The sequence below is a fragment of the Homalodisca vitripennis genome, chromosome 1 (assembly GCF_021130785.1).
Source record: "Homalodisca vitripennis isolate AUS2020 chromosome 1, UT_GWSS_2.1, whole genome shotgun sequence".
NCBI classification, from domain to species: Eukaryota; Metazoa; Arthropoda; class Insecta; order Hemiptera; family Cicadellidae; genus Homalodisca; species Homalodisca vitripennis.
Window position 1 is genome coordinate 175,574,582 of NC_060207.1, and position 26,766 is coordinate 175,601,347.

The 26,766-nt window shown below is 31.9% G+C and overlaps 1 protein-coding gene across 1 annotated transcript; it reads left to right on the forward strand.

The window, feature by feature from the left end:
- Positions 1-1,129: 1,129 nt before the first annotated feature.
- On the forward strand, positions 1,130-25,442 carry LOC124352758 (nucleolar complex protein 3 homolog). The gene is given in 17 exon segments (XM_046802418.1): positions 1,130-1,318; positions 4,327-4,589; positions 5,764-5,777; positions 5,779-5,934; positions 8,273-8,499; positions 9,942-10,098; positions 11,325-11,458; positions 13,287-13,487; positions 15,656-15,846; positions 16,016-16,195; positions 17,532-17,740; positions 18,582-18,763; positions 19,868-20,035; positions 20,038-20,259; positions 21,722-21,816; positions 23,767-23,953; positions 25,359-25,442. Coding segments are annotated over 17 exon segments (2,640 nt in total). The 5' UTR covers positions 1,130-1,309; the 3' UTR covers positions 25,404-25,442.
- Positions 25,443-26,766: the final 1,324 nt, after the last annotated feature.

Below are 26,766 nucleotides of genomic sequence, written 5' to 3' on the forward strand. Positions count from 1 at the left end.
TTACACCTACAGCCTCTGGAGTATCAAAGAAGGGTTGCTGACATGATACATCTTTATAAAACACTAAATTCTAAGGTTTTCTGTTCGAGTTTATTTCAGCGGGAGGGCATTAGAGTTGGAACTCTATATCAGCGCATTCAAACTTACAACATTCCCACCCTATCCATTATCTGTCAATTTCAACCCACCTTCGGCACTAGAGTCAGTTGTCTGATTGCGTGATCTCCCAGTCAAATGTCAAAGACTCGTCAATACTGCGTTTGACTCTAAAGAGTGTTTGAGTCAATTTTTAACACCTTAGTCGTTGACACGTTTTTAATTGAGTTTGGAAAATTTGTTTATGAATTTAAAACTTACCTGTAAAGGCAAACGATAGTAAATTACCATTCTGTGCGTCCACATACGGTAGTATCGTCACCTTTAGCCTCATGATACTGATTACATGCTTAATTAATATTAATACACACTTGTTCACTTATTTATAACATTTATTTTCTAGCAATCAAGTTACGTATTTATGCTTCCACTTATTATTTTATTATAATCATGTCCTACAAAACACCCAATTTTTACACATTTTTATTTCCTAGGTTAATTTTATGTCTTGTGACGTACTGCTTAAAATGTTCGTGGTCCTTGTTGTACTATGATTAATTACTTGTTATTGATGATTATTTAGTTTCATTAAATATTTGTATTGTTATTCATACGAGTATTTTTTGCATTATACTTAGCTATTACATTATTTCTGCTATGTATAATTTGATTATGCTATTAAGTCAGAGAACAGCCTGATGTACATACACTTGTTATTTTCGGATTCTATTTCTCTTTATTACTATTTATTTTACTAGTTTACATTAATGCATTGTTGTTAATTACACGCATGAACTCTGTATAAGACTTTTTTAAATTATTGTATGGTTAAAATAAAATAAAATAAAAATATACATTTAATTCATTTATTGTAAAGCTATAATACAAAGCTTTACCGAAAGAAAAAAATTATGTCATACAATCCCCATATTGATGCAATGTCTGTCTCTCAAAAATCAATGGCTATGGGCGTTCAAGCCATACTAGACTGTGGTGTAGAATGGATTTTCTTTTTACTCTATGGACTGAACCGTTTTGTTTGTGTGATGGAAATAGTGACGGTGTGATCAAGATGAGTTGGGACGATTGAGGTTATGTTAGTACTTGTAAACATTGTGATCGGTGGTGTGATTTTACTGTAGTGAAATTTTTCATCTTATTGAGTTATATTTTAATTTTAGGAATACTGTTCTAAGTTTATATAATATTAAAAATGGCAGTTGTAAGTAAAAGCCTCACATATATTAGTTTTGTTATTTCGTTTAAAAATGTTATTTATCATATGGAGAACCTAACCTGGTAATTATCATATTAACCGCCGGGGCGGAAAAATACGAGTTTTGCGTTCTTAACTTATTGGAATCGTCCTATATAAAAAAAAGTATAAGGTTTGATGGGGTGGAAATGAGAAATAACGAAGTTCTAGAAAATAAAAAATTAAATAACTTTCCAGTAATATCTCCATGTTCTACATCCACGTCTAGCGTCACGTGACCTTTTGTGGCCAATGATTGAACCTCGTGATGACGTCATCGGTTGCGCCGCCATCTTTTCAAACGTAAATGAGAAATTACAGAAATGAGCAGAATTTTGATCAAAATTAATAATGTTTTTCTTAATTTCGAGAAAAAAATTAATTAAGAGTGCCTCCGGCCATCAGCGCGGGCTTCGGCAGCCCCGCGCTGATGTCAATAAAAGAAAAACATCCCTCGAGATAGTACCTATCAGTAAAATATAAAATTCTAGAGGGGCTGATCAATAATATAAATTGAAATGTAATGCAAAGGCAATTATGTAAAGTTTAAAAACTAAATAAATCATGAAAAACTCAAATATATAGATGGATATTAACAGAGAACACTTACCATTAGTGTGTTGGCGGATATAGCTAAACAGCAGCAACAAAAAAGTGGTCTATCACAACGAAACGACACAGTCTCCCGGTTTAAAAACACCACTCGACCGCACGACGAACAAATACACTCATTTTTAAAAATGCCCTGTTCTATTAAAAAAGAGATAATTTCGTTTCGGTTAAAACGTAAGCTCTTTACGTGCCCTACGAAACACTCCGACACACACAATTCACTAGGGTTGGTTGAACTAGTGGATGGTTGATTCATCATTGTAAACTCACTCACTCAATCCGACCTACTGAACACGATATCTTGTGTAGAACTGACCTATGCCCCGGACAACTCAGATAACAGGTATGCTATCAGGCTGCTATCAGTCTTGGCCGCAGATAATATTCAAGTAAACAGATTATCCAGACACAGCACACAAACTGAACATTAAAACATTAGAAACTTTACCACTTATCAATATACCCCCTAAAATCATGTTATTTGTCATTTGCACCCCCTAGTACTATATATATTTTTTGTTCAGGAGGGTGAGCAGAATACGTTGGTAACGTCAAATTCGTGATTTGCCGCCCCGGCGTTTAATCTTACTGGTACCATAGATTTTTTATACAAAATCAGCCTATTACAATTTTCTTCATAGTACTACTTAAAATATTTCTACATTACATCATAACCATAACCACCAAACATAACCTTAATCTAAAACAACCCCCTATTTGAAAGTTTATATACATATTTATATATGTATATATTTAAATATTTATATATGTATATTTAAATATTTACATATATATATATATATTTAAATATTTATATATATTATTTATTTATATATATATTTATATGTATATAAGATCTATGCTATATAACATGGTTTGTGGAAATGTTTACTAACTGCTCCAAACAAAATGCAAAAAAGTTTAAACTTGGTAAAAAAGTTGATGTGATTAACCCATCTTAGGGTAATTCTGAGCAATTACTTGGTCAACCCCAAACTTTTTCATATTTTACTACGATAATCTAGAGTTGTATGTGAAATTTAAAAAAACATAATTTAGGCCCCGGAAAGTTAATATACGCTATATAGAAGTAGAAATTACCTCAGTAATCACCGGGTTCAACGTCCTCATCTGAGTCAGCGGCAACTGGATCAGTGTTCTGTTGTGATGGTTTCCGGTTGTAAACTTCACCGATAGCCCAAAACATATGGTGTATTCTTTGTTTGTTATCGTTATGTTTCCGTTTGAACATGAACTCAGCAAGGTGGCCAATAAAATGGTGTTTTATGTTGCCGAACCTTGGAACGTTTCCCCGCACTTCTCTCCACAAACGCTCAATATGTTGAGTGTGTGCTCCCGTGTCTGGTCAACAAAATTTTACGTGTGGTTGACGGTCAAATGTGTAAAACCTTCATTTTGTAAATAGTTATATGTCCGCCAACAGTCACTTACTACAGTAGTTCCGGGAAGCACATACCGCTTAATAATAGCTAACAATTCTACTTTGTAAGTAATTTTAAACTTTGTCTACTACTTACATGGAGCCATACTAAATAAACCAAAGAAACTGTGATAATGAACCTGCTAGCAGACATGAAGATGGTGAAGCAAAAATCTGAACGAGTACACTTTTATGTTTAACATATATTCTCTTCCCCAATCTAATGCTGCATAAATCTCATTAATATGATAGAATATGCTATAAGAAGTTCTATGAAGGTATGTTTGGTCAACAACAAAATGTCGACTAACACTAAAGAAACAGCGTTGGTTGACAAGATAATGTTGATTAATAATACTTCAGTCCTGGTGGCGTCATGAGGATGCTACGTCAAAAACATGGTATTAATTATTACAATAATGGCATCACATTTCTTTATGTGGCCGAATGTTTAACTTTAATATTAGATCTTACTCATTTTATATTTATAACCTCCAGGAATATTTAACTTACTTAAATTTCTATAAATTTGTGTTAAACATATTTTATATTGTCTATTTATTGTTTCTGTCTTGAGCTTCAGGTGCTGTTAGTTGACTCAATAGATATCAATAGCAACCAGAAGCAATTTTGTAATGGCGGTTTGCCTTATTTAGAAGTTTGATCATCCAAGTTTAGGCTTATTCCCATCAAATTTGAATAGTTGCATTCTTAATGTACTAAACAAAGCAATATATTTTATAGTAATAGACTAAGGTGATGTCCTGGTACCTTTTCTGTATAAAAATAAATTATATTCATAAAAGCGATTATATTGTTAATAATAAAAGGAAGATTTTTGGTTTGTATATTTGTAATATGTTTAAATAATGTGTAAAAGCAAAGAAGTTAATTTATAAATTTTTATTGTGTTTCATTTCAGAAATCTAAAAAATCTAAAACTAGTAAAATTAAAAGGAATAATATTACAAAAACAAAACTATACAAACAAGGCAAGATCAAAACAAAAAAGCAAAAAAATTCAGCTTCTCAATCAAATTTAAATAAAAAATTAAAAAATGAAGAAACGAAACAGAGCACAACTCTTGATGGTAAAAGTATGCTAGAAATGATTGACACCAAAGATCTGGAATTCCTGAAGAAAGCAGTGCTGGACACAAGTTATTCATTTTATAACAAATTTGCGTAAGTCTTTGAATTTTAGTGATTATAATTAGTCTACTATAATAATTGTAAAGTAAACGTTTAATGTTATAATTAACAAGAGTTTACACCCTCTTCATCCCTGCTTAATATTTTGTTTAAGTTGATAAGTGCATTTACAGTTAATAAATACCCAATGCTAAATTATAATTCTTTAAAAATAATTTTTTATGTTTATCTGTTTATGTAAGTTATGAATATTACAAATTAAATTATGTTGAAAACTTCATAAAACTGCCCACCAAATGTTATTAATAAAGTTTTCTTCATGATCTGATTATTATTGATTCAGAAATAAATTGTGTGCCAACCAATATAATTGTAAAGTAAATATTGAGATAATTTACTGTAAGTAAATTTATTTATTTGAGTAACAAATATTGAGATAATTTAGAAAATTGAGCAAATATTAAATATTGTTTTCCATATAAAAAAAATCTCTTTTTATTTTTCAAGTTATAATATAGAACATGTTAATACTCCTTCCATTACTAAGGTTCTTTAAAGAAATATAGAGCAAATTGTAGCTGATATGTTAACATTATTAACAGATATGTAATAATGATCATATGAATCAAACATTTGAGTTGTTTTTTATGTCAAACACTGCAAAATGTCTAAAACTGGACTAGCAGTTTTAAGACATGCTGATCACAGGCTTTACAGTATTTGAATAAGCTGTGAACAAATAGCCAGGCAGTGAAAGGGTTAACATAATGCTGTATATACACACAAAACATTTACTGAAAAAACATTTTTAGTATGTGATTTTAAATTTTAAGTATTATAAAAAATATATAAATTCATATTAAAAAGCACATATTTATTTACAAACAGACAAAACATTTTTAATATAGTTACACCATCTGAAAGATCAATAAAGCTTTAAAATAAAAACTGTCTATTCAACTGTATTTTTTAAGAGAACTATGCATTTTTCTTTAAAACTACTTAATTTTTGTGTAGTACTCTTTAATCACAACTAGCCAATATGTCTTGGCATTTTTAGCAGTGAATTGTGAAAAATGGTTAAAACCCAAAGGGTTAAATAACCTAAATTACTATTTATGTAGATCTTAAGTAAAATGTACAGCAAAGGATAGGAGTTTTATTTCATTTGATATTTAGTTAATTGTCAATTCAATGTCTTTAACAGGTCAAAGGAGAAAAAGAACAAGCGGAAAAAAGGGCGAGGATAAAAATGACAACATTGAAGAAGAATACGAGAAGGAAATAGAATCAGAAAGTAAAAAGCCGAAAAGGACTCGTTACTTACTACCAGTCAAAACTTCTGAAGGTCTAGTGAGGCGCACCATTGATGAAGACGGTAAATATTCATCCGTTGTAGTAATTATTGATGGCTTTAAATTTGGTTGATTCTTCCAATTTTAGCATTTTACAGCTTGCTATGATAATTAATAACCTATTGAGGCTTATTCTGTTTGTTTCCACTGTTAAAAATTGGATAAAGATAATTTTTCTTCTAATTGAACATTCAGTCACTCTTAAATCCCACTAATCCTCCTGTTCTAATAACATTCAACCAGTAGAACTTCATGAAGAATAAAGTCCAAAACAGACTAAGGGTCTAGCAATAATTGAAAAAACGAATGAAGTCAGTCCTACAACAAACCATGTAGTCAGAAACCACTCACTAGTCCTGATGTTATTTTAAAATTTTGTAGAAACTTAAATCGTTACAAAATAGTAATATAAAGAAGAGAGTTGGTACCAAAACCAACAAGTTGACTGTTGGCCACTGTCATTTCTATGACAATCTGTTATTGTTTTTTATTTGCACAATCCTTTCAGGCCATGTGACCTAATACGTTGTGCTGGTGATCCATCAGTATTTTTTGGTGGTCGTGTTTGTACTTTATTTGTTTGTAAATATTTGCATTGTTACCTTTTTTGTGATGAAACCTGGTTGAGGAATGTATAATTATATGGTGTTCATGTATTGAAATTTGATATCAATGTAAATATCAATTAAAAATGTAAGTAAATTCATCATAAGATACTCTATGATTTACCAAGCTAATGTTATATTTTGCTTGCTCCAAATAAACATCAAACTTTATATACTTATGCATATGCATTTTATTTTGTTATGTATACTTATCCGTTTTGTGTAATATAGTTTGACAAATATTATGCTCATAGTAATCCAAAGACTAATGTAATTTTTAAAAATGATTGAGAAAATAGTTATAAATTCATCATATGGTACTCTATGCTTTACCAAGCTAATGTCATATTTTACTTGCTCCCAATAAACATTAAACTTTATATACTTGTGCATATACATTTTATGTAATATAGTTTGACAAATATTATGCTTATAGTAATCCAAAGACAAATTTAACTAAAAAAAAAAACTATTGAGAAAATAGTAATAACAATAGTATATATCTATTTTTTGTTTTTAATGTTTATCGTTGATTTATACAATGAATTTTTTTTTAATATGTACTTGCAACTATACATATTTTATTTTCCCATTGTGTAACTTTTTATTTTTAATTAATTAAATAGCATTACCGTGTTACTTTATTTTTATTACATATTTAAAAAAAATCTAGAATTTAATTAAATGCTAAGTACACAAATAATGGCTAGAACTGGTGGGGTGAAGAAGAAAATATATCAGTCAAGCTAACTGAGAAGCAGTCTAGCAATGTTGATCACCTGACCTGAGAACTACGTTAGGCTACTTGCCAATCTGGCAGAGAAAAATTAGCCATTTGTGATCAGAGCTTGATTTATATACTATCTCAAGGGTGTTTTTCTTTTTTTGCCAGAAGTGTGGGGTGGCACCAATGGCCATATGGGTTACCGAAGCCCACACTGATAGTCAGGGACATTTTTGATCGTTACTTTCACAACTTCAGATCATGTGCCAGATTGTCTCAACATGATCTAATGTCGAAAAAGGCTCTGGCCTTTGACGCCACCCCTCACTTCTGGCAAAAAAGAAAACCATTTCTCGAGATAGTACCGAAATTCAAGTTCAGATCACGTGAGCGTTCATCAAGGTTAACTTTATCTTTGGTGTTACTAGTAACATATTTGTGATAACCTAATCTAAACCTACTTATATCATGTAATAACAAGTATTAGATAGGGACAGAGTGTGCCTCTAGATAAAATCAAAGAATCGAATTATAATAATTAATAATAAAGTAAATCATATAAATAAAACATAACTGAATCATTGATTCAGAGCATTACTTTAGCAGTTTATTTCTTAATTTATATATTTATTTGATTATAAATTCTTCACTTATGTCAATTAAAATTATAATATATTATTAAATGGTAAATATTGTTAATTTATAATAACTCAAATTTGCATCAACTACTTCTATTAACTGTCCATATGATGCTGTCAAAATGTTCTGAAGTTACTTGTGACAAAATCCCAATGCTTCCAATGCGTTTAAACTCTAGCGATAATAATTTAGTTTAAGTGTTTTCTTGTAACTGTGGAACATTGTCATTGTTTTTCTTTACAAATTACTTTTAAAGCAATAAAAGTTCCACTTTTAAATAGGTGAAGTACAAGGACAAACTGTATTAACGTTTACATACTAATTTCAAAACGTAGATCATTTAAACACTGACATGCATTATTTTGCTTATAATATAACTTTGTTTTTGCAAAGAACCTGAAGAAGGAGAAGAAAACGAAGATGTTGGGACGAAAGAAGATGAAGAAATGCCCGAGGAGGAAGGCATTGAAACAGAACTGCCAGTTGTGGAAGAGGAAGAAGATTTGACTGAACCATTAAGTACAGCAGAGATCTTGGCTCGCAGGGAACAACTCATTGCTCAATACAAGTTTCGTATTGGCCTTCTGGCTAGTGGCCTTTTGGAGGATCCTCAGGCTAAGGCAAGTTAATTCTGTAACAACTATTTTAGTTTGCTAGACCAGCACTGAACACTCAAAACTATTTTGGGGCACCTAGTTTATTGAAACATAAATTAAACGACTATTTATAATATATATTTACATGTACGAAGGGTATTAGAAAAATAAGGTTCCCATGATTTTTTTAAATAGACAGCTCTATATTTCTACTTAGTGTTATACACCAATTTAACACGTAAAAGTTAAGCTATTTCTCCACATAATCACCGTTTCTGTCCAAACACGTTTGTAGACGATGCTCCAACTTTTCTATCCCATGTGTAGAATTCTGCCGCCAATCCTTTGAGTAACTTCTTCCTTGACTTCATCATTGGTACTGAAGCGTTGACCACCCAAGTGGTCCTTTAATTTTGGGAATAAGTGATAATCACTTGGGGCTAGGTTTGGGCTGTAGGGGGGATGGGGCACAATAGTCCAGCCAAAATTTGTAAGCAGTTATTGAGTTTGACGTGAGACATGAGGTCGAGCGTTGTCATGGAGAAGCCTCACACCACTGGAATATCTTCCTCTCCGGCGGTTCTGGATCGCGCGTCTCAGTTTTCTTAATGTGTCGCAATATCTGTCAGAGTTTACTGTTGTTCCTGTGAATGATGATTCTCCGATCTTCAAGCAGTATTGTCTCAACTTTTTCAACAACTCCATCTGAAACTGAAGGCCGTCCACTTCGGTTTTCATTGTGAATTTCCATGCGGCCTTCACTGAATTCTCTACACCATTTCCGAACGTGTTGAACAGATATGCAGTTTTTCCTATAAACTTTGATTAACTGACGATGAATTTCAATAGATGAAATCTGTTTTGCATTTAAAAAACGTATCACAGCACGAATTTCGCATCTGGCGGTAACAACGACAGGGAGCTACATCTTCGAAGGCAGCTATGTCGGCACTGTTGGACGTAGCGAGGCGCGAGTGGTATGGATAGAGAGAGGGACAGCTGATGAGTAAGACAGTGTTGCCAGATTTCTCCCAACATATCGCATTCTGTCTCGGCGGCATAGGGAACCTTATTTTTCTAATACCCCTCGTATTTCTGTTAAAAGATTTGACCTAACATTAATATTGGAATGAAAACAATAAACAAAGAGTACTTATAATAAATTATTATTTTAATACAGGGTCATCCATAAATCATATTTTATGAGTTAAACAGATATAGTTCTGAAACTCCTGTGGAATTTTGAAAGTATAAAATACTTCATAAATGTCTCTCCCAAACTATATTTCAATTTCTTTCAGTTCTCTCTTTAAACTTTTTGAATTGAAATTTTTGAAGAATATTAAAATTTAATTTAATAGCTAAATTACATTTTTTAAGTTTCTACCATATTATAGGGACAATTTGGTTTATAACTAACTCCTTACATTTGAATCTTATTTTAATAGTTTATTTCCTGTGTCTAGGTGAAGAATATATCTTTGCTCCTGGAAACCATCACTGAATGCAAGCCAGAAGTTCGACTGACTGTTCAAAAACTGGTAGTGCTGTCTTTGACTGAAGTGTTTAAAGACATTCTGCCGTCTTATCAGATAAAGCATCAGGAGAATTCAACTGTTAAATGTAAGAACTGTAACAAGCATTGATTTAGATTAAATCTGCAATGCTTACGATATACTAAATAATTAATATCTCGATGTAGCCTAAATCAGTTAAGTAAGAGTAGTGTATTTCCAAAATTGTTTGATTCCTATTATGATGATTTTCTTTTTGAGTTCACAACCATTTCGTTTTTTAATGTAATGTACAAGTGTTTTTTTTTTAATATTTTTATCTGTATAAGCTCCTTTTTACATAGAACTATAGAAATATGTTATTTCTGTTAGGTTTATTAATATCATAGCCTATATTTCTGATCAAGCAAAGTGGCTAACTAGTATTAATGGGCAAATCCAGAATTTTTGAGTCTCGAAACCGATTCCAAATATTAAAAAATCTATTCCTAATTCTCAAATTTCATATCCTAATTAGTTGTTTTTGGCCTGAGAATGATTTTTAAAATCATCACCAAACCAAAATTTTTGTAATTCTTAAACCTTGAGAAACTGTCTGAATTATATAAAAAGTAAGCAAAGATAACGACTCTATTTTAAAAAATTGGCAGAGGTTCAGAGAAATAGCCTAAGAACTGAGCCTTATTCGCACCTTCTACTTTAATTTGATTGATAACAATATGGGCTTCCAGAAAATATGCTTATAATCTGTAAAAAATATGGGTATATAACCCATTAGTTTATTTGATACAAGTGTACACCACTTAGAAAATGTATTTAAAACTTACAATGTTTGAAAAATTTCAAATCACTATAATATAAAAATATAAACATAATATATTTTATAGAGGAAATGTTTATAAAAGAACAAAACTTACGAAGTAAGCCAAAATTAGCAATTGTTTGTTTGCTTCCCATCAAGCAGTTGACTTCCATGCATAGACACAGCAGATGTATGATATTGCATAAACGTAAGAAATTACAGAATCCAATCAAAATAATCTAGCAACAGTTTTCATGAACAAAGAACAACAAAAACGTGTTTTAGCTATTGGTAATTTGCGTACTGCCGATCAACCGTGAATGAACACAGTAGACTCGCAGCAGTATAAGAACAAAAATATAGAAAATACTAATTTTAAGTAAAATATTGTTTACAAAAGTAATATAATTGTCAATTAGGTTATCTATTTAGCATATTTCAGTTACAGTGCCTTTAATTAAGTATTTACTAAAATTAAGTAAAATATAATGTGGAATTGTAAAACCTGAAAATGAATTGATTTATTTTGACAGTAAAAAAAGAGACAAAACTTCTTCATGACTTTGAGAAGAGTCTTCTCAAAGGATACAGATTATTCTTGATGAGGTTAGAAAAATTGGCCAAAATTTTACACAAGAAGAAAGGAGACACACGAGTGCGCAGTGAGGTTAGTATTCTGAAGACATATTGTTTACTTCTATAGTCACAAAAGAACAAAGTATAAATTTCTATTGAAATGAGAATAAATTTGTTTAAACTACCTTCATTAGAATCTGTTTTTGTCTGATATGTAAATGAAAAAAATGTAACTGTTCAAAAAACTTATTGCAACATTTAGTGCTAATTTGTTTATTGGTAGGGATGGAATAAAAAATTAATTTGTAATTTACTTTATATTCTATTAGAGGTGACCATACCTCGGTATGTTCTAGATGCAGAACTGTGCAGCAAAATGCAATATTACATTTCACTGCACCCACATATCAGACTTGTTTAATTGGTTAAGATACGCCCCAATCAGTAGTTGAAATTATTTTACTAACATGTAAAAGTAAAATATTTTTATTACAAAATTTATTTAGTTTTGTTAGGGTTAAATATTACAAAGTACAGAAATTAATCTAATTATGCGCAAAAGTTATTATATTTACAAAATATGAGAATAAAATAAAATATTCAGCATTTTCTCATAAACATACTAATGTACAGGTTAGGTACAAGTTAGTAACAGTACACAAGTCTCCTCATAAATCTTTGATGGTATAAAAGGTGCGAAAACAGTCGGACACACAAAGCGGAACAGCGCAATCCTGGCACATTGTGTCCTGGTGCCAATGTTGGTCTATCTGTACACGTAGCATGCTCTCTTCGGCTTGTCCTTCTTATCTGTAGCAAAGATGGTGGAGGGAAAATGCTGAGCAGTAAGTCTCAGGGAAGCATCTTAGCCAAAAATTTGTCTGTTTGTCTTTCTTGTGCCATTTTACGTATACAGCCATGTTTATTTAAACTTTTACAATCAAGGCAACCAGTAACGTAAAAGTGAGGTTACAACTTGTACTACAGAAACAGAGGTTCACTACACAAACAGAAATAAAATCAGCGGATTACTTGGAACAGCTGATTGAATACCGTCATATGACCTGAATACTGTTAATTGGGTCTGAAAGAAATAAATAAAAGAACAACTGCAATCTAGTGGGAACAACGAAAACTACTTGAAACTGTATCTTATTTATTCCGCTAGGTCACATTCGTATTCAAGCGAGAGAATTATTATGAAGACTGTTTAGCGTCATAGTGCTTCCCGTATGGCTATCACGATTATTGCAGGTGGCATGTAGGGTGCTTCCGAATGCGTTGCAGAATTAGTAGTCAAAGGGTTAAATGTCGATAATAACATAAAAGAGGAAAATATCAAAACATTTTTTTAACTATGTGTTAAAATTGTTGTTTTATTAAAACTATATAAAATGGTTACGAACTTTAAAAGTGTTTAATAGAAGTAAATTCTTAATAAATAGTATTGGAAAAAGGCGGGAAAATGGCGGAGGGAAAAAGGCGGGAATATAAATATAGTTTCTTGTAATGATCTATTGTAGAGTCACGGTTATCATCGTACCAGTACCAGCCCAGAATCCATTACAACGGTCTCGTTGTCGTGGCAGCTGCAGTGGAACCTTACGTTTTTTTATTATCACATGGTCATGACAGTTCCAGTGGAACCTTTAAATCTTAAGTTGTTGTGGTTCTGTAACAGTTCCAGTTATGGAACATCATGATAAGTCATAATAATCAGTTGCAACGACTCACCTGTATGAACTAATATTTATATTATTGTGTAACTTTGTTGTGTTATTCCTGTTTTACACTTCTTAAAGGTGGATTGTATAATGACACTTTTTAATGGCCATTTCTCAGAACATTATACTTTTGAAATTTATGTCTATTTATTTTATTGTCTTAAGATACTGTATTGTGTTGTGCTGTTGTTACAGCAAGTAATCAGACTGGGAGAGTTGTCGCTGGTTTGTGTTTGTGAGCTGTTGGTTAACCACCCATATTTTAACTACAGCCGTAACATAGTCCAGATGCTGACCCCATACCTGGATCACCCTCGAGAATCGGTTAGAGGAGTAGTGGCTGGCTGTTACACCAATGTCTTCAAGGATGACAAGCGAGGAGAGATTACACTCGATGCAAGTAGATTTTGTTTAGAATAGTGAATTAATTGCATGATAGATATAGAGGATATCAGTTTTCCAAACTTATTAAAAGTTTCAAAAATAATACCAGTCTTTAAAAAAGGAAGCAAGCAAAACATTTCAAACTACCGTCCCATATCTCTGTTATCTAATATATCCAAAATTTTTGAAAAAGCCATCTATAATAGATTAGTAGAATACTTAGAAATGAATCAAATGTTGAATATTGCCCAGCACGGATTTCGTGCAAACAAATCAGTAATTACAGCGGCCACCTCATTCTTGGAGTCAGTAATTGAATCAATCGATAAGGGGGAGAAGACAGTAGGAATTTTTATGGACCTGTCTAAAGCGTTTGATAGCGTTAAGCATGATGTACTTCTTGATAAGTTACAAAAAATGGGTGTTACAAAAACGTCATTCAAGCTCTTTGAATCTTATTTATCAAACAGAAAACAATTGTAGAATTATCATACATTCAAAATAACAAAAAAAATAAAATTCATTCAGATTTGCAGTTAATAAAATTTGGAGTACCGCAAGGGAGTATATTGGGTCCAATCCTGTTCTTATGTTACATAAATGATATGCCACAAATAATAAACAATAATAAAAACCAATACTTAACCTTATTTGCTGATGACTCAAATTTAAAATTTTCTGCAAAAACTCTTCAAGAACTAGAGCGGAATATAGCACAAAAATTGGCATTAGTTAACCAATTCCTAAAAACAAATAATCTGACTTTAAATATTGAAAAGACTAAATTTGTTGCCTTTGCTACAAAACAGAATGGAAATACTGACAAACCAAGGGTACTATATAATACGGATTTAGTTGAAGAAGTAAATACAACAAATTTTCTAGGGCTGAAAATTGATAAGTTCCTTAGTTGGGACGACCATGTAAAACACGTAATAAGTAAAGTTAACTCAGGAATTTATGCACTTAGACAAATGAGATATCTATGTAATCACCAAATGTTAAAATCAGTCTATCATGCACATGTTCAGTCTCACATATACTTTGGAATAAGTCTATATGGTTCAACATCAAAAAAAAACTTGGATAAACTACTTAAGCTACAGAAAAAAAGGGATTCGTATTATGTTAAGTCTGAAAAATAATGATTCTGTGAAGGAATATTTTACAAAATTAGAACTTTTGACTGTATATGGAATGTACATATATGAAACAATCTTAATTGTAAAAACTGATTCAAGTGTAATTAATGACATACACCCTCACAACACCAGATGGAAAAATACTATAATAACAGAGCACCATCGACTTGAGTTATATAAAAAGAAACCAAATTACATTGGAAAAGTATTTTTAAGACGTTTGCATGAAAATATTCTAAAGGAAAATGATATTAATATTTTTAAAGCCAAATTAAAAAAGTATATTATAAGCCTTAGTTTATACTCGTTGGAGGAATTCATGTCATTAAAAAGACCAAACTAGCAAATATTTTTAGTAATAAGATTGGCCATATGTATGATGGCATTTTGACACTATTCCTGTACACTTGATGTATTCAAATGAATAAAGATATTTGATTGATTGATTGATTGATCTCCAGAAAGCATTAAATATTCAACGATTACTCCTTAACTACAGCAGCTATTGTTATCATATTCAATACGCACTATTTCTGTACCCTCTAGCTTGCTCAGAGAATAACTCATACCTTTAATTATAAATCACCTGTCAATCAATGTTCAGTGCAAGTGATTTTCAAGCCATTGTCAGATTCTTTCCTCAAAAATTATTGAATGTGAAGATCATCGAATTTGCATTAAGTTTGTTTGAAACTCAAGAAAACTTGTACAGAGACACATCAAATGATGCAGCAAAACTTTCAGGAGGAAGTCACATCTCTAACTTGTGTGAATTTGTGGTTTAACCGTTTTAAAAATTCAGCACTTTTTTAATCTGCAACAATATTTTATAGTTTTTATATAACAACAATTTTAACCCATAGTTAAAAAAATGTTTTGATATTTCAAAAACATTTTGTGTAAGGTAACAGATATTATCCTTCATATACTTTATTTACAGAATAAGTAAAACAATAGTACGAAATATCTAGTACTAACAAATTTATAATAAACATGTTTGCTTTAAAACTTTTAGTAATTTAGATTTACTCTTTATAGATTGTACGCCGTATCAACCATCTCGTAAAATCTCGATCACACACAGTCCACCAGGAGGTGATATCAGTGTTGTTGACTCTGCGCATCAAGGATGTCAATCTAGACCAGGAGAAGGAGGCTGAAATTAAGCAGAAGAAATTCATGACACACAAGCAAAAACTTCTGGCGATGAGCAAAAGGGAGAGAGAAAAGTAAGTATAGCAAGGCTATTTTCCTTCTTATAGGTTTTTGTTTGTTTATTAAGCCATTAATGTGAAATTCTGATGAAACGATTTTTTTGTTGGTTTGGACTTTTTTACGTAGTCCTTGTTAAGTTTTTGTGTGTGTTGCATTTACTAATATTTGTGTTTTTGTCCAGAGATCCAAAAAATTGGAAGAGCTGGAAAAGGAATTGCTTGAAACAAAGGCGGAAGAAAATAAAGAGAGCAAACAAAAGAATTTGACAGAAGTGATGAAAGTGGTGTTTACCATTTACTTCAGGATATTGAAGAAAGCACCATCATCAAAAGTGCTAAGTGCGGCCTTAGAAGGTTTGGCAAAGTAAGCCAGAATTAATTTAAATTTGGATGATATGAGACTGTATTTTAAGTTAAAAATTAATATAGCAACAAAATCTTTTCAATCTTCGTGAAAAAGTTCAGCAAGTAACTTGGTCTTTTCTTGAAGAACTGGTCCGGTCAGTGGTATACCTTTATCTCTCTGTTGATTAAACCAAGATACAACGCTTCATTAACTTTTTCGTGTTCCGCACTTTTCATTTTCCTGTTCGGAATTTTGGTTAAATGTTCTAAGAGTTTGTCCTTACACTTAACCCAATCACTCACAGTGGATATCCCAAAATTGAAATCTGCAGCAACAGTTTTTAATAAAGTCCCACTCTTGACATGTCTTACTGCTTCGAGTTTATCTTTTATTTCCACAACGTTATGTTTTCTTTTCGAAGACATCGCACAAGAACTTACGTTAATAGTAACTAATGTCTCAACCAGACAATTCAGTTCTCTTCAAATCAAGATAAACATTTACATTATTGAAATTTAATTTTAAAAACTACACATGAATCTAGTTAGGTTTATGAAACATGTGTTCAACAAATCCTCACCATTAATAGCTAATTTAGTTCATGAAAACTCTATATTCATGTAATGTTTAACTGTATTGGCCCTAACCAATTTGTCATGAACATCCACTTGTTTGAATTTTGTTTTTCCTTATTGCTGATCTGCTACAAATTGTCTCAATTTTATAAACCATGTTTGACTTTGTTTTCTATGTTAATGTTTGTGCATGTATTGTATTACACATAATCTAAAACTAATTAAACTTTTGAATATTTTGGTTTCCCGTACTTTAGATTGTTATTTTATTATATTATAATTCTATGTTGAGTGCAATTCTACACCATCTAAAAATGTTTTTGTAAACATTATGTAGACAAAAATTTACCCATTGAATATGAAAAGTTTTTTACACCATAAATATCTACAGATTCTTATGGAAAGTAGTGATAGCTAGAAATAAATTCTATAAACAAACAAATTGTCCAAATTTTCAATCCAAGGTACTCATTTCAACAATATTATCTAATGACGTTATTCAGTATTTATTTGCAATTAATAAATAATATTCCCAAGTTTTGTTCTACAAACTAACATATGTTTTCTATGATAACTGTATTAAATTATATGTGCTATTACTATGCGTGTTATGCTACATTTGTGTATTTTTCACTTGTTTGTTCTAGTTAGTTTGTTCGGTGTAAATATTGTATTACATGTACTAAATATTATTTTATTATGTAATACTATATTACATTGGCTCTAATAAGTGAATCATAATAAATACTCCAGGTGATAATGTCTCCATTTGTCCGCAGGTTTGCTCACTGCATCAACCTGGATTTCTTTGCAGATCTGGTAAGTGTGTTGGATGGTCTGATGGAAGAAGGGTCACTCCGTTCCCGGGAGAAGCTCCACTGTGTTCAGACGGTGTTTGCTATTCTATCCGGACAGGGGGAGGCTCTCAACATTGACCCGTCCCGCTTCTACACCCACCTCTACAACAACATGTTTTACATTCATGCTGGTTCGTTTAGCACTATTAATATATTTTTAAATTTTAAATTATAATAAAAAACTATTTAAAAAAATACTACTTGCTAAGGATATTTATGGTACTACTTCCGTGAGATGTATTGTTTCATAAAACAAATTGTATATTATTAAACAATGGGTCTTAGATTGTACAACAATTAATTTCTTTCTAGAGTTTTGTAATAGTTCCCTATCTTTAGAATAAATTCAGTTTAGATTATATTAAAAGGTAAATACATTTTTGTTATTAATATTGAAGTAAAAATACTCATAATATAATAACAAATATCTTCTTAACACACAAATTGTGCCTTTAAAACATAGTCACATATTTCTGAACACTTCCTTTACATCAATACAAAGGTCCAAATAATTTTCATGATAAAAATACTTCTCTATAACAGTTCGATCGCAAAACTTGACTCCAGAAAGTAAGGATGATTTTCATATATGTTGACTATTATGAAATAATGCTGTCACAACTGTTGACCATGAAATTCTTAACTATGAACTTGGAACATTGGCTCCATTTCTATAACAGGCCAATTTTTATAATGGATACCACCACAATTGTACCGGAAGTGGGAGGTTTAACTCAAACATTTTTAAAAAAATTGAAGGTGTTCAGTTGTGATAATTTTACTGTATATACTATATTCAGGTACAGAACTAATTAATGAATAGTATAATAAGGTAGGAGTGGCAGGTATAGTTACTCTTTTGTGAACGATTTGCATTGGCTGCTTCACACTTGTGTGTAGTTTAATGGTTAAGTATGCAATGTTTGAGTTGCTATAATGTATGCATGGTAAAAGTTCTTTTTAAACCCTCAGGCAAAACGTACGATGATGCTCGAATTGTATTGAGAATCTTGGAGGTGGTGTTGATTCAGAGGCGAAAGAAGATGACACAACAGCGGCTGTTAGCATTCACCAAGAGACTCAGTATCCTGGCAACTCATCTGCTGCACAATGGAGCCATGGGCGCGCTGTCTTTGGTTCGGCGAGTCATGCAGGTACTTTGACACGAAGTTGGTATAAGAGAAAATGATCTTGATCATCAACCAACTTTTATGAAATTATTTTGCTATAGATTTTTGTTCTGAGAAAGGGTCCCTACACCATTCCCACTCATTAGAAGTACTCTGTAACAACCTTGTCAGACTACATTCTCCTTTTTTATTATGTTCTTTGACGAGTGTCACATATAAATATATAGCAGAGTAATCGTGAAACTACCTTCACTAATTTTCCAATAGATATCTCTAATAAAAAAACCCATCTCCATTACTAGTTTACAGCTAACCAATTTAAAGAAAATAAAATTGAAGTAGACTTAATTTTTAAATTTTTAATTTGATTATGTATGTAAAAAGCTACGTAACAATTGTAAAAAACATAATTAATAACATAAAAAATATAGAACTTTAGGTATAAGTCTAACTAAAATAGGAGTTAATGCTTAGTGAATAGTTTTTTTTTATCAATTACTGTACACTATAAAATAGTATATATAAAAGATATCAAAGAAAAAGTAAGTTTTTAAACGCATTTTAAACTAGTTTTAAAAACCTGTTAAGTGGTTGAAAGAAATACAGTTATCTTAGATAACCTGACCATGTTATTAGCAGTGAATGTCATTCAAAACATTTTCATGAGTGAGATCCAAAGATACATGTTTCATAAACAATAAGTCAACAGACATTAAGATTAACTTCATACTTTAAAAATTATACAATTTTTTTAGTTTTATGACCAGGATTCCAGTAAACTTAATATTCAAGTTGGTTTCTTGAAATAATCCTTTATAAAATTACAATCTACAAATACATTTATCCTTAATGTGCACCTTAATTATCTCAGGTGAAGATGTACGACACATGAAGAAATGTGGATTGTTCACTTGGTCAAGACATCTACAATACAGAATTGGAGGAACCAGTGCACTGTAATGCCGCCAGTTCAGCTAATCAGTACCATTGTGTTTCAGTTCGGTATGGGAGCAGATGTGTTGCTGGATGTGGATTCTTCACTTGGTCAAGGCATCTACAATCCAGAGTTGGAGGAACCAGAGCACTGTAATGCTGCCAGTTCAGCTAATCAGTACCATTGTGTTTCAGTTGGGTATGGGAGCAGATGTGTTGCTGGATGTGGATTCTTCACTTGGTCAAGGCATCTACAATCCAGAGTTGGAGGAACCAGAGCACTGTAATGCTGCCAGTTCAGCTAATCAGTACCATTGTGTTTCAGTTGGGTATGGGAGCAGATGTGTTGCTGGATGTGGATTCTTCACTTGGTCAAGGCATCTACAATCCAGAGTTGGAAGAACCAGAGCACTGTAATGCTGCCAGTTCAGCTAATCAGTACCATTGTGTTTCAGTTGGGTATGGGAGCAGATGTGTTGCTGGATGTGGATTCTTCACTTGGTCAAGGCATCTACAATCCAGAGTTGGAGGAACCAGAGCACTGTAATGCCGCCAGTTCAGCTTTGTGGGAACTAACACTGCTACAGGTGAATTACAATTATATTTCGGACGTACATGGACCTTTTAAGGATGCTAGGTGCGATTACAAAATCACTACACCATGCTGATATACCAGCCAGCTTTGGTAATTTATCACTGTCCACTAATATTTTTTTAAATTTTACATTGTCGCAGGTTAAGTGTAAGAAAGGGCCATGTGGCCCTAACTTTGCCTGTATAAATAAAGAATTTTTCATTTCATTTTTTTAATTTCACCATAAGGCAAGAGAGCTTGTTAAAACAAATCTAGCTAGAAAAACTAGAAGACTGAATGCCTTACAAACTAGACTAAGATAATCAAAACAGTAACTAAATGTTCCAGAAACGAAGTTAGCTTCCTGAATAGGCAGACGACACGATCAGTTGTAACTAAGAACTGAAAGAAGACCTAATAACCAGAATAAGATAAAATAAGAGCACCAAAACAGTAACTAAACGTTCCACAAACGAGGTTAGCTTCCTGAATAGGCAGACAACACGATCAGCTGTAGCTAAGAACTGAAAGAAGGCTTGGTACGGCTACTGTCCTCTCCACTGGCGTACAAAATAAAAGTGGTAGTCGCCACAAAATTACCCATCTCAAAGTTTTGGTACTAAAACAAAATAAATATATGAAATAAGAAGCATTTTGAACAATTTTGATGATGTATTTTCTATTTCAGTTCAAGAGCTAAAAATAAAATTTATTAAGGACTTCTTTTTAATTATGTTGATATCAGTATTTGTTCATTTCTGTGACCCTTGATAGAAAGGTCCTAAAAACTTGTTACATAGGTTTCTTGTGGTCCAAATATGAACTCTAATGATTTTGGGGTAAAAAGTTTACAGGATAGGGTGAACCATTTGTGTTTGTGTGTTAACTCTTCATTGTGTTCTTCCATTCATTCGTCAGATGCTTCCATACTCTGTTGCATCAGTTTATTACTCCACAAATCATTTTTCGTTTTTTTATATTGTCAGTATATTTAAAGCTCTGAATAACTATAGTAAATCAAGGCATATTGATAAATTTTTAGAAAGTTTAAAAAAATATGACGTGAATCATAGAGTTTTATGACTCAGCGTTAAATAATTTATGATTAGTTTTCTAGAAGAACGTAAAATGTTTTCAGACAGGGTAGTTCTGCTAACAGCTATGACGCATACTCTTATTCTTACATATAAACTCCTTTGATCATTGATAATATGATTTTATATGAGCTACATGAACTTGGTCAGAAGACCTGATACAAATTCTAACATAGTTACATATTGCATTAAGGACAATGATGTAACATATTGCTGCAAATCCATAGTTAATGTACGTGTTAGTGTTCTTTGTGAAGTCTAGACGTAGTGAGACCAATGCACTAACATTCGAGAGTATCATTTTCCAACTAATTAATTTGCTGAGTTGAATAGCTTTGGTTTTTTTATGCTTTGAATAAAGTTTACAACTGTATTTTTCAGAGACATTACCATCCGTCTGTCAGAATGCTTGCTCAACAAATAGTCACAAATGACAACAACAAAACAAATCATATGCCACCAGAAATTGCAAAACTGTAAGTTTACAATTTAGAGTAAACTAGTTATAAGGTTAATTAAAGGATTTATTTAATTATTATTTGGCAGAGCGTGTTGATTCATGTTCTGTGTTATGTAGTTATGGTGTCATTATTATAGTGTTTAGTGTTATTAGCATAACAACCTAATAGGATTTGCTTTTTGCCAACTTTAGAGTACTCTACTAGAAGCTCCATGTCTTGTGATGGTGGATGATTCTTTGAAACATAAGGTAGATAGATCGAGCCCAATATCATGCTCCGTCCTCCACCATTATCATTTCAGGTTATGTCTCTAGCACAAAATTGCAATAAAGGTAGGCATTCCATTACTTAGAACAGTGCAGGTTCTTACATTATTGAGAGAGATGCAGTTGAAAACGCTCTTGATTTCTCCCAGACCCTTGACCCTCCAGGGTTCCTGTATCGGAGCCAGATTAAAAACCTTCTTAGATAAACAAATGACAGAGAGCAGCAGAAGCTGCTTTTCTGTGATGAAGTTTCATCTGTATGATCCTCAACATCAATTTTCTTACGATAGCGAAAGCAACTTGCTAGAGTCCCAAATTTCCCCTGAAGTTTGCCGCTTTAATGGCCTTAAGTACAACCTCATCAACTAGATAGACAAAGCGATAAAGCATTACCCACTCTTTAATTTTGAGTTAAGAATTGTCTCGGTTGAGCATATCCAGGGGAGTTTTTTTTTAAGCTTGGAGTGAAAGAACCCCCTTGTAGTCTACATTATGTCCTTTCTCAGTGCAGTGATAAGAATCAAGAATCTTTTAATGTCATCCCCCATAAAAAATGTATTCACAGTCATAGTTTGATAAAATATGCCTAAAATACATACATTAAAATATAAATATAAACCCATAAATTTAAGCAATGGCCTACAACAATAAACTTATAAAATTATTTAACACATAAGAAGCCACAGAGAACAGAGCACAAATTACATGAAAATACAACCACTTACAGTACAGGAATATATTTCTTGAATAGAATAAAAAGCCTTTTGTTTTAACCACTTAGACATAGATGTTTTAAAATTTGTATAAGAACCGTCTCTTACAACTAATGGTAACTTATTAGAGTTTGATGTCCAAATACAGATATGTATTTTTTTGTGTATTTTTGATAGCCTAGCAAACTTCTGATTGATCAAGTCTTGGTTTGTGTTATAATAATTGTGGATTGGGCTTTTCAAATCAAAAAATTATAGATTTTCTTTTACATACATTAAAATGTACAAGAGAAAAATATAGAGGGAAGCATAAGTATATCGTGTTCTATGAAATCTTGTTTACAAGTATCATTATAACTAAAATTAAAAATTACATGTACAACCTTCTTCTGGCACAGGAAAATTTCTTTAGCACCAGTAGACGCACCCCAGAGAAGGGTACCATATGTAAGGTGAGAGTGGAAAAGAGAAAAGCTTAACCTGATCACCTAGTGGTCTAAACTCCGCCATAAATGATTCCAGCCATTTTTTGGCATCACCTCTAGCCTTCTTTTTCGGCATCTAGTTGGGTGTAGGATGCCCTGCTTACCTCTAGGGCATTAGGCTGTCCCCCGACCAAATCACTTACTTCAATGTTCAGGATACTGCCTGTCTCTTTTATTACAATATATCTATATCACAATGACTTTATCTGAATGAGGTTTACTCACTCTGTGAAGTATCTATAAAGATGTTGGTAACATTTTCATCTCCAGAGTATGCATGCTATAATACTTCAACCTCGCCATTTGTGCAGTGTAGTGTGTACTCGCAATACAATTCAATACGTTTTGTATCATTTGGATGTATGGCAATTCCTGTCATGTAAGTTCTTTATTTTTATTAAATAACATTTTTGAGCAAAGAGCTTTTTAGTCACTACAATTTTTTTAAGGGTTATTATTTTTAATTTGTAGTATATAATCTGTGTTCCTTATGTTCCTTAGGGACTCTTTGCAACTGTTTGAACACTTTGACCCGTCCCTGGTGGTGTTTAAGCCAGCAGTTCCTCCCCCACAAAAAGGTATCTCAGGAGTCGTCAAAGCTAAAGAAGACTCATCTTTCATCCAAGATCTTGAAAAATCTGTGACTGCAACATCATCACAACCCAATTTGTCCTCATTGCATTCTGAGGTAAGTCCTAGCTGTTGTCTCCTATTGCTAAATTTTAATTCATTTAAAATAATACATCAATTTGATATTTTCTTATCATGATGGGTTTAAAAATAATCTTCTTGTGAGTTGTATGTTATGAAAATCTGCATCACAGGATCATGTCACAAACATATAAATAAATACCTAAATACTGCTACAATTATTAAAGGAACACTAATATACATACACTAATTCTTTCCATAAAAAGTGAGTGAACTCTTTTACAGCTTTAAAAACTTTGTCTACTCAACGTTTTTTTTTTTTATCTTATATTCTTTTATTGATTTAACATGCTCAGACGAGAAAGCAGTGATAGTTGCTGGTACGAACCTGCCAGGGTGTCTGCCTCCTTGTTTGTAAAAATATTAAGTAATATTCAATCAAACAAAATTCGCAGTAGTTTTTATAAAATATATAATTGAAAATACAGCAGTGAATAACTTATATTTCTGAACAATTAAAATTAAAGAACTTATTAGCTAATAACTTAACAAAAAAATTATCTTATACCGAAAAACCAATCCATGTATCAAAATTAAGTCAGTCAAAATAAAAATTAGCATTTATTTTAGATTTTATGTACTGTCTAAATAATACAATAGTATAAAGAAATATTGTGGGAAAAGAGCCTACATGGCCTTTAATAACCTGAGTACTCAATTTGAAAAACATTTATTTATTTATGTTTTTTTTATCTTGAGCAGTGTGTGGATTAATTTTTTTAAAGTGTATATGAATGAAGAATTCTGATTATTAGTAATATTGTAGAAAGAAAGAAAAAGTGAAAACAATTACCAGAGTGAAAAAGTAACAAAAATATGATAATTATTGCAATACTAGGTTCTTCCATCTATAGTTTGGAAAGAAGAGGGGACAGTCATGTCAGTCTATATCCATCAGTAGTCAACAGAGATCAGTGACTTGGCCTCCTCACTGCTGATAAGAATATACAACTCTTTTACTTTTCTCTTAAAAACTTCAAGGGAGACAGAATGAAACAGCATGAAATTTCTAAAATGAATATAATAGTTGCAATATAAAAACTATTTGTTTTAAATGATTTTTTGTTGTTTAGGAATGTTAATTCCCACTATATTTGCATCTTGTCTTATAAAAATGTGTGGTTACAGAAAAATATGTATGTTATGTTTGTGTATGTTAATTCAATAAAAATGTTTAATACCTAGTTTCTTAAAAATTAGTCAATGCAATTTCAAAACTACACATGTGGATTAGAAAGAGACTCACAATTTGCAAACAACGGAGTTATTGAACTGTTGACTGGAATTGTCAAGTAGAACTGAATTACTAGAAGCTAGCTATAATTTGGAAATATACAATTTCATTTGGTAAATTTGAATCAGTACGCAATTGCTTGTTTCAGGTGTTGAGTAACATCAAAGAATCAAGCAAGAGAAGAAAAACATGATGTACAGAATAAAGTTTGTATATAAATTGTTTTTAAAAATGTGTTATTTTATTTTCCTTCATATCCATGTAATTATATGATTTACTCGGTTTACCACCTGTACAACATTTGGGCTCAAACAATTTTTAATTGGCATTAAAAAAAAAATTAGTACTCACAATATTGACCTTTGTAGTACCATACACCGCACAGTTCCGATGGTTACCTTGTTCCACCTACAAGTCCTTCAGAGAAGCCCTGTTGGGAGAAGTAATTCTTCCAAGTAACAGAAGTAGGAGATCTTATCTTATTAAGAACTTTAAGTTTAAAGTTTTTTGCAGCCAAAGTTTACACTGATTTTTGTGTGTAAAATTATTATTATTGTACTCATAATTCCAAAACTAAGTTAAATAAATTGGATCCACGTTCCAATCACAATCTTCCTCAGATAAGTCATACTGCTATGGGTACCAAGAAAATGTAAAACAATATTTTCTTAATGTATCTATGGTGGGAAGGGTTGATTCAATGTGAACATGGAATTCACCTGCCGCTTAGTGCAGCATCTGAAATCTGATGCATTGTTTCAACATCAGAGACATGCAGAGTACAAAAATCAAGTATAATCTAGGGAAAGTGGTGTTCTCAGTATCTCACCAGGTGCACAATTGTGTGCACTGCATTGTTTTAGACATTATCCCAAAGCACGGCGGAGCAACCGAGTTTTCTACACATAATGTAGCTATGGTGGGAAGGGTTGATTCAATGAGAATGTTGAGTTCAGCTTCTGTTGTTGCTGAAATATTCTTTATATCCTATTGTTATTTTATTCATGAGTAATGATACTCAATGATACTCAATGATACTCATTTATTACCGGTAAAGATTACATACATTGTCACATTGAAAAACACAATATTGTACATTTCAGTTTTAAAAAGCAATGTAATCCTCCAGTTCGTCCAGATCTTTAAAAGAAGTGATATATTAAATAAATATATCAATTAAAACAAATCAATTAATTATTTAAAAACTAATTACAATACAGATAAAAGAATTTCCCAAAATCAACAACAATTATCTAATTTATAACTAATCCCAAAAAACTCATCCACTTCATAAAGTGGGTGTTCCAAAAGGAAAAATCCAATTTGTCTTTTGAAAGTACTAAATGGCAGATGATCTTAACCATTTGGCAGTGTGTTCCATAATTTTGGTCCAAGAGATAATGTTGCTAATGAATATTGTTTGGAAATCAGTTTTTTGGTTACAATATTGTTTGCACCCCTTGTGTTATATTGGTGAATGTTTTTATATGTTAGCTTGTTTGACGTAGCCATATAAAGCAAAAGTTTATACACAATTAAACAAGGGACTGTCATAA